Source organism: Ctenocephalides felis, unplaced genomic scaffold (genome assembly GCF_003426905.1).
Source record: "Ctenocephalides felis isolate EL2017-DRISC unplaced genomic scaffold, ASM342690v1 CF-g0.4_SCAFFOLD_00845, whole genome shotgun sequence".
NCBI classification, from domain to species: domain Eukaryota; kingdom Metazoa; phylum Arthropoda; class Insecta; order Siphonaptera; family Pulicidae; genus Ctenocephalides; species Ctenocephalides felis.
Window position 1 is genome coordinate 46,078,846 of NW_020536999.1, and position 18,053 is coordinate 46,096,898.

Genomic DNA, 18,053 nt, shown 5'->3' on the forward strand with positions numbered 1-18,053 from the left:
ACATATTGATTTTTCACTTGATTCCTTACTGAAAATTTTATTTTTACCATTAGCGAATCGAAAAAGTGGTTGTTAGTCCAGTCATTTAAGCTTGAATTAGATGAGAATCTCGGAATTAGAGATATCAAGTCTGTAAATACTAGTATATTGACACCTAAAAGTTGTCTCAAAACCTACATATGGCAGGGTGTACGCATCATATGTAATTCCGAAGTGAACTTACTATAATGACTGAACTATGTGTGAATTTGGCATATTCATAACTTCAAAATCCTCTTTTGAATATTGACTTGTTTGGAAACACAATCTATGTGCGGTAGAAAACAAATGGCATCTAAAATAAATTCAGTGGAGTGATTTATATAATACATTTTCTTTCTTCAGAAAAATAGTGCATTTCATAATAAATGAAATTGGCACGATGCACCTGAACCAAGTTGACTCCTTCTGATTTTATTATTATTTTCTGCAAAGTTTCAAGTAAATAAAGTCGATTTAAAGTCACCACAAAGAAAAATTAAAGAGTTTTCGACAGTTTTATATTGTTACAATTAACAGATTATATTGTTATAATTAACTGATTATTTAATTATAACAGTATTTATTACTATACTACAGCCTATAAAAATTATATAGATAAATTCTATCATTAATGGTTATAAGTCAACATTTTTTCAATCATTTCCAGTTAAATTGTGCAACACAGTTCACACGTCTTTGCTAATTGCTTGTCTCTTTCGATCAACGTATGAAGTTCATTACGGATATGAAATATTTTTATTTTATAATTATTTACAGTATCATGATCAATAATATATTACAATTTTTTCTGTAATTCGTAACGGATTTGACGCTTTCGTGTTTTTGTTAGTAAATAAAAACAATCTGGCTCAATGGATGTAAAAGAGTATCCGAGGTTTCATTTACACTTGAAGAACTGTTTATAAATTTATGACTACAAATTAAGACTTTTGGATTTTAAAAGTATAAATTGACTCAGATTTAATCAACCAGTCTAATTCAGCTCACTCTGTGTTTGGAACGTGTATTGAATAACGAAGTAAGTTTAGATTAAAATTACATTTTCTTTATTAAATAGAACCGCCAATGGTTGCTCAATTCTGTTTATTGATTTATCAACTTCTACTATTATAGCTATTGCAAAGTAATTGATACATATATGCTCAATACTGATTTTTATAAATTCAAGGAGTACCATTTCATCAGTCATGTAAATCGAATGAAAGCCTTCCTTGGTGTAAATTTCCAATAAGAATAGATAATTAAAAATGATAAGCAAAGAGAAAGGATTGAAGAGTAGTATATATTTAATATTTAGGTCTGAGATAAATCTATGTTTGTATATCGAAGCATGCAATAAATCAACTTTTCTTTGCGTTTCATCGATTCTTCGTGTTTTAAATTTAAGAAGGCGATAAATATATCGTTTATGAACTATAGAAAGCTATTTATAGTGAATTTTCTAAAGCATTTCTCTGAATGTAAGATAAATTAAAAGTTAATTCATAGAGTGGTCTGACTTGGTATTTAGTGTTACATTATGGGTATATCAGAATACTTCTCTTCTACAAGACAGCTTTGAAAAGGGTTAAAATACAAAAGATCATACTATTTTGATAGTTTAAATATTGCATTGCAGTCAAACTATTAAAAAAATATTAGGCCGGTAAGAAAAGTACAAAAAATAAGAAAATATTAATATGTATGTATATATATATATATATATAATATAAATTAAATTGATATATGCAAAATAACATAACTAACTTTTTATAGATGGCAACCCATATTGTTGTCCCATCCCAATGTGATTAAGATGATGCGGCAATACCGGGTATGGGCTAGTAACCGATGTTACTACTGCTTGTTATCAGGCAGCTCGAGGCGCGTACCGAACCTGGAACTTCTATAATAAAGCCCATAGCTCTAACTAAATACCCACGCGCAAGTACAAAAAAAATACAATAAAGATGAACTAGTAAATTTAATATGACAAATTTGATAGGTTCAATATTGTTTGATAGGTTCAATACTGATTTTTATAAATTCAAGGAGTACCATTTCATCAGTCATGTAAATCGAATGAAAGCCTTCCTTGGTGTAAATTTCCAATAAGAATAGATAATTAAAAATGATAAGCAAAGAGAAAGGATTGAAGAGTAGTATATATTTAATATTTAGGTCTGAGATAAATCTATGTTTGTATATCGAAGCATGCAATAAATCAACTTTTCTTTGCGTTTCATCGATTCTTCGTGTTTTAAATTTAAGAAGGCGATAAATATATCGTTTATGAACTATAGAAAGCTATTTATAGTGAATTTTCTAAAGCATTTCTCTGAATGTAAGATAAATTAAAAGTTAATTCATAGAGTGGTCTGACTTGGTATTTAGTGTTACATTATGGGTATATCAGAATACTTCTCTTCTACAAGACAGCTTTGAAAGGGTTAAAATACAAAAGATCATACTATTTTGATAGTTTAAATATTGCATTGCAGTCAAACTATTAAAAAAATATTAGGCCGGTAAGAAAAGTACAAAAAATAAGAAAATATTAATATGTATGTATATATATATATATATATATATAAATTAAATTGATATATGCAAAATAACATAACTAACTTTTTATAGATGGCAACCCATATTGTTGTCCCATCCCAATGTGATTAAGATGATGCGGCAATACCGGGTATGGGCTAGTAACCGATGTTACTACTGCTTGTTATCAGGCAGCTCGAGGCGCGTACCGAACCTGGAACTTCTATAATAAAGCCCATAGCTCTAACTAAATACCCACGCGCAAGTACAAAAAAAATACAATAAAGATGAACTAGTAAATTTAATATGACAAATTTGATAGGTTCAATATTGTTTTACCGCAATATCATATAATTGAAAAGTATGATCAATGCAAAATATTGGTTCACGACATAATATTACCAAACACTAATTATTGGCGATAATAGTGTTGGTATCCTTTCTTTAATAGACGAATTCAAAGGATTTGCAAATATAATTTTATTAACTTCCCGTAGGGTAAGTTATAGTAATCGCAGAAAAATCGAAAATGAAAATTTTTATATATCTTTACGTTTCAAAGGTTTCTGAATATTTTGGCATACCTTAGAAAAAATTAATGTATGTGTGGGTGTGTGTGTTTGTGTGTATGTGTGTATGCGTGTTTGCGTGTGTGCGTGTGTGCGGATACAAAATTTCGTCGACAATTTCGGGAACACCGATCAACCGATTTGAATAATTCAAATAACTTTCGATTCATATTGATAAGGAGACGTGCTGATTAGTTTTTGGCGAAGGCAGGTCTAGCCGTTCCAAAGATACGGGGCAAAAAGTGCCAAAAATGGTAACTCATTTTTTAAGAGAACGGAACGTCCGATTTTAATAATTCAAACATTTTACTTGTATTGACAAGATGAAGAATTGATCAAATTTTCATGAAGCAGGTCTAGCGGTTTCGGAGATCTAAGGAAAAAAGTAAAAACAAATGCCATTTGGCGGTCAAAAATGATCATTAGACAAAATATTCACTTAGACAAAATCATTAGATCAAATTACCAGATATTTTATAGAGATTTTAACATTAAGTATACATTTTGTTTTCATTCCTATGGGTTCCGTACCAATGTTTTGCGCTTTGACATTTCGTGTCTATGCAGGTAAAGCAGTACGATTGCTTTGAAAAAAAGTTCAGAATTTCTAAAATATGTCAAAATAAAGAAAACATTTTTTTTTTTCAAAAAAAAGTAATTTTTTGTCAAATTTATAGTTTCTCAAAAATCTAATTTTTTCGAAGTAAATTTTTTTCAAAAATATTAATCGTTTTTAAAAAAAATAATAATTTTTGGTACGGGAAGTTCCAGCAATTTGCCTTAGGGCACGATGCCATGCGCCCCACTAGTTTTTAATTCAATTCAAAACATAAACGTTCTAAATAAGAGCTGTGCATCAGAAATTATGTTGAAAAATTAATATAAACTTGTGTCAAGTTATCGAGCAAATTAAGTCCATTTCCTGGCGTTTTTCACACTTGCTTTTTCACATTTCTCCGGTACTTAGACCCAACCACTTTCCAATTAACGATTAGTCTCGGTTTTGCAAAATGTGTGATTACTCGAAGTCGTTCATCATCGATTACTCCGCATAAACAAATAATGACTGACTGACCTCTTTACAACCGTAAATGAAAAAATAAAATATGTGCGAGAATCTATTTCTATAATCAGGACAAATTTATCTTTCCTCTTATTATCACACTTTTGCGCTCGGTAAATGACAATTTATAGCAACGAGCATATATTTTAACGCTACTTTCTCTAAAAAAAGTACGTGTGGAATAATTGGAAATGGTGATTGTGAGTTTTGTTTTCATTACGATAATAATAATAATTCTCGGCTTTCGAAGCAAATAAAACACGTTGTAGGTAATTTGTAGCACATATTGATGCATGATTATACCAATTTCCAATTATTGGCATATCTATATGATAAAAGTAGGCTAGTTGCGGTAATAGAAGTTATGGTGATAAATGTAAATGATCGAAAATAGACTTTCTATACGATATATTATGTTTTTGTTCCTAGTTGATTTACGATAAATAAATCTATAAGCATCAAATTCAATCCGGTTTGAAGTTTATGAATATAAAGTATTTTATTCTATCATCATAATAAATCAATTTATACCTAATCTTTCAATATGTTATTAAAATTCTTAATGATTTTGTCAAATATTGATATTATTTACTAATAATAAAAACAATATAAATAATTTCTTTATATAATTCTTAGTGTAAAATGTACGTACCGAATCAATTAAATTATTTTACTACTAAATATATTCAATTAAATAAAGGTCATTTATAATTCAATCAACATCACTTAGACCAATCGTGAAAAAATCTCATTAACGAGTTGTATCATACAATTAACTATTCGGAAACTAATTAATAATTAGTTATCAGGAGATTCTTATAAATAACTGTTAACTACAATTAACAGTAATTATTCTTTGCTTTTTATTGCTTGGATGTTTTATAACGATATCTCATTATTTTTATAGTTTGATTAAAATTAAAGAAAAACTGGTTACAAAGGCAACATTTCATGAATTAATGAAATTTTACTTCGGGGTAATTAACGACGATATTTTCCGAAATAATGTAAATTTTATCTGTCTATGTTTAAAGATATAATAAATTCATTATATTTTAATTCAATCATAAGATTTTTACTAACTTTATATTATGAAGTTATACGAGCTGAGAAACACTTAGTCCCCTTTGCCGGGACTTTATAAACAGAACTTTATTTGCTTTTAATTCGATTAAAATAAGTATGAAATTGACCTTTGGAGACTAACGGGCAAATTCTACCATAAAATAGACCTATGACAAATCCATATTACGCTGCGATTTTCATATAAAATGATTCTAAAAACTGTCAGAATATGTTTGCTATGCCAATTTTTAACTGACGATAAAATTTGAAATATAATTATATTTAAACTATCTTATATAACAATATTATGTATATTGAATATGATCAAATATTTGAAGCATTTAATCTCTAACATATCATTTCAATTAGCCCATACCATCTTGTAATACTATTACTAGATCACTAAGATCTGCTAGGTTCCCGTAATTTTAAAATCAAACTGTTAATTAAATTTAAATATAAGATCCCATAATTTTGAAATAAACTGTTAATTAGATTTTAATAGTAAAGTCAAATCAAATAAAAACGTAGTGGTTACGGGCAAAGTGTGTCAATAGAGACTATGAAAATAATAAAGAAAATCACATTACTGTATAATTTAATAATAAATGTAATCGAGTTCCAACTTTTTTTTCTCTTGGATGAATATACCGACAATTTCTATGAAGTCTATTGTGCTTGAACTATAAACACTGTAATTTTCTTTATCATTTATTTTCATCTTCAATATCCATTTGTTTATTCGTTCCATATTCGAATATCCGTATGAAAGTTTTGTTCGTGCATCTTCTTATTTCGAACAAATGGAAAAATTTAGTAGAAGAAGTTGCGAATGTATGGAATAGACTAAATGATAAATATAGAGCAGAAAAAAAAAATTATAATAAAATTGATAATAAACAATAAAAATTGACCTTGAATTTGAAAAAAAAAACAAATCAAGTTGAAACGCCCAGGTTTATAATTAACTTTTATCTACCTACTAGTTAGATAATCAGAATACAATAAATGTATTAAAGAATGAAAGTCCGAATCTTAACCCTTAAAATGAATTAATTTTAAGTAACAATTTTTGAGATTGATTTAGTATGTTAACATGATTTGCTATTTATCAATAAAATACTATAAGTAAATAGTTAAAAAACGATTATTTTTCGGAAAGCTCTCTGGCAAGAATTATCTTGTTGAGTATAAATTAATAAATTCCAAATATTTTAAACAAAATTGTAAGAAATTATTTTTAGATTTGGAGTCCAGGGCAGATCCGTCAGATAAATTGAACTTCAACTAAATTCAGGGAAGAATAGTGCGAGACATTTTCACACCGCGGTGTCCGAAATGGGCTATTTTTTATCTATATTTTTAAGTAAAATGGACATTGCTACTGCACGATGTCAGGTTGTCCAGAATGGCGTTAGAATTTACGAACTCGTCCACACGAGTCCATGAGCTTAACCATTACACTATGGAACACCCATTTCATAGTGTAATGGTTCAGCTCATTTCACAGTACAGAAAGGATTCTATGGAAAAAATCTCAAATCTTTTCACATGATTTTTTTACATGTTCATGATGAAGATAAAGAACATATCAAATGAAAACTCTTACAAAATATGAGTTTTATTACAATGTACTTAACGCAAATATGTACTTAATTTCATAACAAAATAAACAAGTTTCAGTATTTGTGACTGTATTTCATCAAACTTTGTATAGTGTATTGTTAGTGAAAACTCTATGAACTTGAATAACTGTACATTTCTTTCACCAAAAAATTAAGTATGGTTTTTGAATCGATTTTTTTTTCGATGCATTATTAGCTCGACTATATTTTATTTTCTTATTGATGACATGAAGATGCGTCTTCCCCTAACGAACGAGAGGCGAACGAATACATGTCAAATTAAAAATTATAATTTATTCATATTTTGTTATGTGTAGAACATTTTCCACATATATCGTTATGAACTAAATATATAAATGAAAAAATTGAAGATCCATTAAATTGAATGCAAAACAATTGATATTGAAGAGTGGTATTTGATGTCGATTATCTCTATAAAGTTCCGAGGGCAGTAATGCAAATGGATTAATGAATAATTAATTATTTATGAACGCATTTAGTTTTGTTATGAACTCAGCGAGTTAAATTAGAGCCAAATGATCAGTAATGAGTTTGGATCCCATAGTAAAAGCTGCAAGAATTCATAAACTTGCATCCTATAGATATATTTGCAAGAGAGCATAAAATTCGCTCGCGGGCTTCGACTTGTACTACCACATGCCATATTTCAATTTATGGAAAGCAAACGTCTCGGTGATCAATTACTATTCGTTATTTTTTTTATTATCTTCTCATCCAAGTGAGCATATGCATGTTTTATTTCCATGCTCGGTAATAATCAAGGGCAACAGTAATTAGTATGTTAGTTATTATTTCTGCGCCTCGTTGGCTTACTATCTGAAAATGATTTCCCGGAAAAGCAAAAATTTCACCATAGACTTTCGCGGAATTCTTCATCCGTGCTCAGATAATAAAGTGATTAATGAATATTAATTGAGAATTTGTATATTGCCAATTTTGCACGCTTTGCATGTGTATCGGGATCGATATGCATCTGATTGATGGAACAATAGAACTAGAAAATGGATGATATAAATAAAAATATGCAAAACAGTTATATCTTATGTCTTATGTAGCTTGTTCATCAATTCAATTTTAATAGTAAAAACAGATTTGGTGAAATTTAGTGAAAATTATATTTCTGTCCAAATGCAAATGATACATCAGTATGAAATTTTATATAATCGTATAAAAATAGCAACTTATTTAATATATTATTTACATATTTATTATTATGATTATACTATTAATAGATTTGAACAATTGGTGATTTCAATAAATATTCAAATATTATATACAATTTTAATGTTTATTTCATATAAGAAAGATTATTTTTATATAAGAATATCATTCGAAGGGTATAGCATTCAGAAAATTTTCATATATATATATATATATTAGGGTGGTCCTTAATATGGACATCGTCGAATTTTCTTGCTCCCACGGGCTCCGCAACATTTCATTTTCTTCAAAATGATCGTGTGAGAGTATAATTTCACATTTTAAAATTATCGATTTGTTGCATGTTCGTCCACAAATCAATCGTGTCAAAAACAGTACGTTAATTTTAGCATTCACGCTACTTCATATTAGTAAATTAAAACGTATAATGCAGATAATAAATATTTTAATCGCTCATTACTACTCGGTTATCAGATTTGATCCGTGGGAGAGCTGCTAATAATTTCACCGCCAGTCGAAAGATACTCGAAAAATAATACAAAACTTTTAATTACGATCTACGACCGCGCGGTAATAAATAACGTGTAATTATGTCTTGTGAAGCCACTTAATGGGACACGTAGCAATCGCCGACGCCGATGCGGTCGTAAGAAATTTTACGGGAGAGCTAGAAAACATTGTGAGGTCTTAGATTAAATCTAGGCACTTATTCAATATGATTTATATTCAAACATGAAAATTTTAATATATGTTATTATGACTACAAATTACATAATTATTTTTACACTTGTACAATATATTTATTTATTTATTCATAAGCAAGCCGTAATCAATAATAATAGATATTATTTCAGGCTCTTGTCAAGCTTATTCATAGTTAATATTAAAAGGATAGTAATTTTATAATAATCATAGTAGCTGCACGAATTTCGCTTCTGAAAAAAAAAAATTATAAACTTCAAGAAAAGTCATTCTTTCAGCAGTCTTATATATCTGTATTGACTAATTCTGATTATTCTGTTATAATTTAAGATAAGCATTGCTTGTTTAATTTGATGACATATCACGTCATATAAAGGAAGGTGACCATATTTTTTAAGTCAAAACCGGAACGGCAATTTTTAGTTACGCAAATGACGGTGGAGAGGAGTCTTTAAAATCACAAATGCTATTTAAGGATACAATAAAAAATATAATTCAATTTTTTTTTAAACAAAAATGCGGGCTTTCAGTACAAATTTTTTTATTCGACTATAATTAATACTTTTTATGTATGATATTATATTATATCTTATATCTATATGTTTTTCTCACTTTTGAGCTTTATATAAAATTCTATTCAATTTTCTTCATAATTAATTTAATAATTAAATAGCTCTTGTTTCTTTGTTTTTATAATTCTTGTTAATTTACCTATAAATTATTAGAAAACCGGGACAAACCGGGACAATCCGGGACAAAAAATCTAAATCCTGGACAAATATTGCTTTTAGAAAAACTCGGGACACAAGGTGGAACGCCGGGATTGTCCCGACCAAACCGAGACACCTTAAGTATGGTCACCTTATAAAAAGTAATTACTTAAGCTAATCACTATATGAAAATCAAAGACTTCGAGATTAAAAAAAATGTCTGAAAAATTAAGTTATATTAGTAAACAAATAATATGAAGATATTACAATGTACTAAACACAATTATTTTATTACAATTAGTACTAAACACTAGATAGTTTGAGAAATTTATTATATGACCCAATTTGGAAGGTCCTAAATCCTAAAACACATATAAGTAATTTATAATTCACGGCACATTTTATTGATTTTTACCGAAATTAATTTATCCGATTGAAGTTTTAAATATTTCTAGCTATTCGTACTAAATTCCTATATTTTATTTAACAAAAATGCGGTATCTCGACCCAAATTATTTCGAAAACAAAATCTAAATTGATCATTAATTTCATATTATTTTGTATAAATTGTATTTAATGTAATTGTATGCTTACTAATTTCATCGTTAAATAATTTATTATCAAAATAATATTAAAGAGAATTTTAAAAATAAGTTATGACAATAATTATGATTCAGTACAATAATACTTGTAACATTTTTGGTACATAGAAAAAAACTTTGAATGAATTGCTTATTTCCGAATGAATTATTATGAGTTCTTATCACGAACATTCGTATGTGGAGGAAAGATCTATATAGTTTTTATTCTGGGTTGGAATCTTTATTCAGTATTTTGAGTGTACTTTTTTTTATTTTTTTTTATTTGGCCTCGCTTACTCTAAACATTTAGCCAACTACAACATTTTTATTTATTTACATTCTAATTTTTATATCATTATAAATCCATTTATGTATCCTAATTCTATATTCTTCTTAATTTTTCTTTTTCTTATTTTCTTCAATTCTTGCACTTTTTTCCAAATTTCTAATTCTATTTAACTTTCAGCTTCATTCTTAATTTTTTCTTCATACTTCTTTTAAGTTCCAATATTCCTCTTCTTACTCCTAATTCAATTCAACTATTCAAATTTTGTTATTCCTATTTTTCTTAATTTTTATCCAAATTCTATTTAACAAATACAATTTTTATTTAATTTCAAACTAACTACACATATTTTTTTTTTTTCATAAATTCTAAGTCATTGACAGGCTTTGATCCAAAGATCCCTGTCGTGTGAATCGAACACGCTACCAAAGAGCTATGCTCGCCACAATTTTGAGTATATATCAAACCTGAATGTTATTTGCATTATTGATCTTCTCATATGATTGCCATAAAATAACAATACGTACGTATAAACGCATTATCACACAGTATAGCTTAGTTCTTTAGAGATATTCCGAGAAACAATCAATAAAGAATTTTTCTTCCAAATTCCAACTACAGGACAAAGCAAAGTCCTGCAACTTTCGAATTAGTATCCACCAGCTTGAGATATATATTTTTGAAAAAACTATAACTATTCACAAAATGTACAAAGCAATTAGATCTGAAATTTTTAAAGATTTTTTGAGTAACAATCAATGAAAAATTTGACTTCCAAATTGCAACTACTGGACAAGTCCTAGAAGGTCCTGCAACTTTCAAATTAGTATCCACCAGCCCTTTCTCTAGTCGATCTAGTACGCTATATCGTGAGTTTACCGCGATTTATTATAATTGTTTAGAACGAAAAGCAAGCGTTTATCATAACTCGTGCATCTCGCAGATGAAGTATCATCCATCCGTGATAGAACTAAGAGCGCGGCATCAAATCATGCGTTGATTTACTACTAATGAACTCGTAAACGCGCGTTACGGACACTCCATTACACGAGTTGTCGCGGACGCCACGGGCGGCGGCGATTATTAGCTACAACCGCTACGGCCGCACGACACCGAGGGATAGATTTATTGCGGCTACTGAATTATATGCGAACCGGATGCCATGCGACGATATTTAGGTGGGCACGTAAACGAGAACGTTATCTAATGTTGGGTTATCCTACCTGATAGATAAAAATATAATAATACTGCTTTATATTAGAATTTTGTAGGATTTTATTACGATAGAAATCTGAATGGGTGGAACACATCTCCGACTACCTAAAGAAACTCGTAGTCATTATATTATATATTTTATTTATGATGAAATATTAACAACACTATATGTAATTATATTTATCATTTATAAAACGTAGATATTATTTGAGTATTTATAATGAAAAAGGAAAAAAGTTAAGAATTATAATTTTGGCTGTTCGACAGAGAGAAACAAGAGAGAGATTCGAACTGACACTTGCACTTTTTGTTTTGCGCAGTGCTGTCACTATGATGAGCCAAAAATAATATTTATCTGTCAAGTTGAGATGCGATGTGTGTTGACATGTCGCTACATACCTATTGCCTAAATCAGTAAAAATATTTAAAAAAGCTAAATATCAAAAAAATAAAATTGAAAAATGAAATCTCATCAGGATTATCTTATCTGGCCTGTACGTGAAACATGAATTATTAACAGGGTTTTGATTTTTTTCCCTAGTCGCAGCTACTCTTGTTTAATTAAATCTGCTAATATCAATGACGATAATTTTTTATAAATAAAAAAGTACCTCTTGGTGTATAAGTGTTATCAATTTTATCAATAACTCTGTGCCGTAGTTACCATCAAATCAGTTTTTACGAGATGAAGAGCTAAAGCTGAAATAAGCTTATTCGTATATTGAAAAGAAATAATTTACAAAGGGATTTTGAAAAAGAAATAATTTACTGGGCAATAGATCTGGTGAATACGCTAGTTGTCCCAGGATATTTTATGAGTGTTTGGCCGAAAAAGCGTTCATATTACGGGCCTTATGCAACTGGGCCTATTCATGGAGCAAAATACAGTAGTTTCCTTCCCATTAATGGAAAAGCTTTCTAAGCAAAATCTTTCTGAAATGACGCATAACTTCTAAATAATATTCTTTATTTACTGTAAAACCATGTATAACGATTTCTGAATGCACAACCACAGCACAAGTGACTTAGGGGACGATTCTATCCATTAAAGACTTCGATGTATGATTAGGTCTTCCACGACTTTTCGGCCCTCTGCCAATATTTTATAACACTCATAAGCCAAATTCTCTTCTCTTCGTTCAAAATACAAAAGTTAAGACAAAGCTTTTGTTCTATAATTTTGTCCTTTGTAAAAGGGCCAAATACGTAGGTGGTTAAACTTTGCAATAAATAGAATTAGTAAAATAGTTAACGGTTAACAATCAAACTTTTGCACTAATATTAAGAGCAGTTGTTCCAACATTACAGCGAAAAAAAATTAGCAATTTTCAGTATTCAGTTGACAGTACATATGTTTAGTAATCTTTTATAGAAATCATTATATTTATATATATATATATATATATATATATATATATATATTATCAGGTTCTAATATTATGCCAATTATAATAAATCATGAATTTTCCATGCCTTATATTTTTCGTCCTAAAAAAGATATCGTTTTATGCTTATTGTTTTTGTGTCTTACAAAGCTACCTTGTAATGTCAAATTCTACTTTAGACAAGGGCTTATTGTATGGTATTAGATGAATCAAATTATAAAGCTTTTACTAGACGCTTTCAATTAAGTAGCAAACAATTAAATTGTAGAATGGAAAAACTATTGAACGATATCAAACGCACTTCGTTATGAGATACGTATTGTAATAAAAGTTCAAATAGAGTATTACTAACGACATAACGGCAATTTTACAATGTTGCTAATCTTTATTAACGTTTATTAAGACACCAATAAAACTAGTATCTGTTAATTAAGAAATATATTCGAATTAATATATTCTGAATGTGTGACGTACGTCATTAGTCCCTGAAGTTTAATTCTTTAGAACTTTACGTATTTCTTTTAATAATTAATGATCATTTAGTTCATAAAACTCATTTTGATTTGAGCAATATTCTATGTCAATTCTTCAGTCTAACATTCTATTGTTCAAATGAAACTAAAATGGAATATTTAACTATATGAATTTACAAATGCAATAAGCACTTGTTTGGATTATATTATAATACCTAGAGTTATATTCTCAGTGGATGTTCACAAATCGCAAAAATATAGAAAAAATAACTACGTCTATAACTTATAGGCATTATTAAATTTCGTGCTAATATAAACTTATACCAGGGTTTTAATAAATAAATTAAACTATTATATGTAATCTAATCATAAGATATTGATACTACAGTCTGTGATGTCTACGTTGTAATTGATTTAAATTTCAATATCATAAATAGCGTAGTTTCTGGATTTTTTCCATATTCAAGATAGTGAAGAATCTCTTTGAACTAACAAGTTGTAAGTCAATCAATGAATAGGTCACTTCATACATTTGGCAAATTTTCTGCCCCTTTTACAGTAATAAAATTGCCTTTGCCTATATTAAGCCAATTTAATCGTAGTTAATTCAAAATTGGGATATCACAGATTTCTGTAATAATGTGAATAAAATTTCAACCAAAGCTACGACTATAAAATGTCGTTAAGGATTGGAAGATGGTATACTCCGGACATGATTATTACCTCTGTGATACTCAAGATCACAAATACGATTAGGTCTGAGGTAATTCAGATAAGTCCCGGAGCGAAATGTATATATTATATATGCGAGAAGAACATAGTGCGTGATATGTAGATTATCAAACAAACACATCGTTTCCGCGGAGAAACTACACGGTTGCAGATCGATGCAAAAACTTTGAAATTTCTTGATGACTTAATCGTAAGATATTGGAGATTTAGATTAGAGTTTGTCCAATAACTTTAATAGGATACTTACGTGTGGCTGCAGGGTAATAAAATATTTTTTTACATAGTTATAGATAGTAATTAATTGGTAGTTCGCATAGCGCAAATTAATATTCTAAGAATTAAAATGATTATTTACAACTGAGTTTTTTTATCAAATTAGTTTTGGCATTTCTTACTTCACTTAACAAATTAAGGCAAGTCCTTAGTATTCATCCACATTTATGGAAAATAACGTACCAAATATAGTTTTAATTATTTACTTTAAAAAATCCGAAGCAGTGTCATGTGAACGCTTTTGATTCTAGAGATATAGCACACCAAATGTTTTTCGATAATTCCTTAAAAGTTTTGAGATTTACACAAGTAGATTTTTAATTCAATACTGATTAATTCTAACAATATGATTCTTTGTACAGCATATATTTTTGTCAAATTTTTATTCATTTTGATGTTAGAATGACTTATGCTTATTTCTTATATATAGAATTCAATATAATTTCACGCTTAATTATAAAGAGTTTAAATAATATTTTGGTTATTTAAAATTATAAACAATGCTAAAACAATAAGATGCCATTTACATAATCCTTGTTCGTCATCTATTATCTCATAAGAAAACATGTCTGACCCATTGCTCTATTTAATGAACCATCTTAATAAGACCATATTTCAAGAACTAGAGATATTTCTCTTCATTACTACACACAAAAGTAACAGTTTTCTTGCATTGTATGCTAGGAACATAATACATTTGCGTAAATTTATAGCCGTTAAAATTCCGTAGCACAATTGAATGCCCAAGCCACCAGCTGTTTTGCATGCATTATTTCATTTGCTTACGTTCTTTGCATTTCACATGATGGTCTGGGAACATTTACTTAATAAAAATGCCATGCAGTTGGCAGAGGCATATATTACTTCCGTGTATTCTTCTGTATTTAATGCATTTTGTAATTTGTTGAAAATTTTGATTATTATTTAATAGCCTAGGTTTGCGTAAAACTTAATTAAAAGTAATATTATCGGCCTCCATAAAGTACTATTTAACTATATTTCTCCAACAAAGATCATGGATGAGATTTATGTTTCACAATTCATCTGTTATTCAAATGTGCTAGTAATTGGCGTCAAACTGAAGTAATGATATGCAATTTAACTATACTTTTCCCAATCAAATCAAGCGGACCTGCTTTAGGCCAAAGTAGCCAATAATATTTTTATCTAACTCACTTTTAATACCACCAATAAAAACTACCCTTAACCTGTGCATTATTATACTAACAATTTCATTTATTTTTCAGTCCTTGTGGAGTCACGGAAGTCAACTGATCGGATCAAGTTGTGTGGACAATATAGATTGTGAAGAAATCGTAGCTAATAGTAGGTGCTTAGAAGGCAGATGCGCGTGTAAACCTTACCATGCTACATTTAATATGACTGCCTGTCTTCCTGGTAAGCAAGATAACTAATAATTTAGATCATAAAACAGATCATTGTGCCATTATGTAACTTCATGTTTCAAGTCATATTTAAAAAAAATATATTGAGGCCTAAATTAATATTCATTTGCAAAGTAGCAAGCCTTATTACCGGAAATATTCAGTTCACATTAATTGCTGAATGCTACCACAATTTTTAACATCTATAATTGTAGTGTAATAATTCAATAATTCTTATATATAAAAATGAATCGCAAAATGTGTTGGGAAGCGCATAACTCAACAACGCCTGAACCAATTTGATCAATTCTTTTTTTAAAATGTTCGTTGAAGTCCAAGGATGGTTCTTACGGTGGGAAAAAATCGAATAATTGCCGAGAAAACCCTAAAAACAGCCCTTTTCTTTTTTCTCATACAAAAGTTTTTCAACTAAAACGTAAAATCAATTTGAGCTTTATTGCTATTAAAAATCATATAAAATTACAAGCACTCACTGTATACTCCTTCTTCTAAACGATTATTTGGATTTTGATAAATCTTTATGAAGTTTGTTAAGAAAATTTTCTAGGATGTATGTATTACAAAGTACTGGGATGTATGTGCAATATTGTAGAAATCTATAATATAAAATAAATGGAAAAAATTGAAAAAAAAACGACATGCCATTGTTTGCATTGAAAACAAATGAAAACTATCATCTGCCAAAAATTTCAATTCACTTATTACAATATTAGAATATATATAATAAATGTATGATTATGAATAAGAAAAATGAAATGTCTACATTATTATTGCCAAAAAGCATCTGAGATGTGCCAGAAATTAAAATAATATAAGATACAGTATATGTATGGCAGATTGAATGATACACATATGAACCTTTAATGCGATGCATGCGAAAAACACCAGCGCACGCCTTAGGGGGCGCCAACACAATATTCGGATATTAAATTTTCAATATAGATTTTTTTCCAATATATATTTTCTTTGCATCTTTTAGCAATCTTTCCACAATATTTTTAAAAATTCGTAAAAATTTCACTTTATACCAACTAATGAGAGAGTAAAGATGAATACATACAATTCGGCCCTCGCGATATCGATTAAGAGAAGTTCAAGATGCAACTTTGGATATCTTAAATAATAAAAAAATTGAATTTATTTAATCCAACATGAAGTATCAGTGTTATGTTATGGTTATGTTATACCGTTTAAAAGACTTCAATTTCCAACATAGTGTGGGAATTGAGACTCATCATTTTATTTAAAGCAGTTCCACATTTAACATTGCTCATTTTATAAATGTATATGCATTTTGGCGTGAAGAGTAATTTAAAAAACGATAATTTTTAATTTTAGGTAAACGGTAAATATTAGTATATTATATTAAAAAAATTGTAGACATGAGTACAGGACAACGTCTGTCGGGTCATCTAGTAATTCAATATAAATAATGCGAGTTCCGATAATGGTTTATTGAAATTTATTTAGCACTACACACACTTAACCAAAAAACTAGTCATTTATTTTAGAGAATCAGAAACTAATTCATTTTAAATATTACAAAGAGTTCCTAGACAAAAAGCTCCTAAGGGGACAATGTTCAGTACCTGTTAGTTCTGACAAATATCTCCTTTTTGTCATGCAGCCGTTCGTGGAATATAATATAAATAACGCAGGGTATCTGGTCAGTCAGCTCCGAGCGGTTATCGCAATAACGGTCGTCCGCGGCGCGATTCGTTGTCCACTATTTCACGAACCGCAACGGAACGATTGCGCCCGCAACGTTCGCGACTGATAGCAGTTTTCATTTTTCTAGCGACTCGGACTTTTATTGCACCCGATTTGTTACTGCCTGATCACGAATAATCGAACTTCATAGATGAACAGCTGGTGGTCATGATAATAGAATTAGGCGAATAGTTGGGATATCTCGATAATTTGAGTAAATTGATTTCATGCTGGGTATTGCGTTCTCTTCTTGGCTTTTTAAAATCTATAGATTTTTCCGATCATTTAAAGCATGGGTTATATTATTTTCTTCGTACTTATTTTTCAAAAGCATTTCAAATAACTTTGAATTTATTTAGACCATAGGTTCCCAAACTTGTTTGTGCCGTTGACCCTTGCAATGTTTTTTCTTTTGCTATGGACATCCTATATTAAAGTGATCACACGTACCAGTTTCGCCGGAACAGTCACGGATTTCCATCTAGTGATCCGGGTTTTTATAAATTCAATT

General features: G+C 29.2%; 1 protein-coding gene across 1 annotated transcript in view; it reads left to right on the forward strand.

Annotated features, from left to right (window-relative positions):
* LOC113384121 overlaps nucleotides 1–18,053 on the forward strand; it is a 47,876-nt gene that overhangs the window by 8,268 nt on the left and 21,555 nt on the right. The window contains exon 3 of the mRNA XM_026622085.1: nucleotides 15,674–15,824. Within this exon, the coding sequence (XP_026477870.1) occupies nucleotides 15,674–15,824 (151 nt within the window). The remainder of the gene's footprint in view (nucleotides 1–15,673; nucleotides 15,825–18,053) is intronic.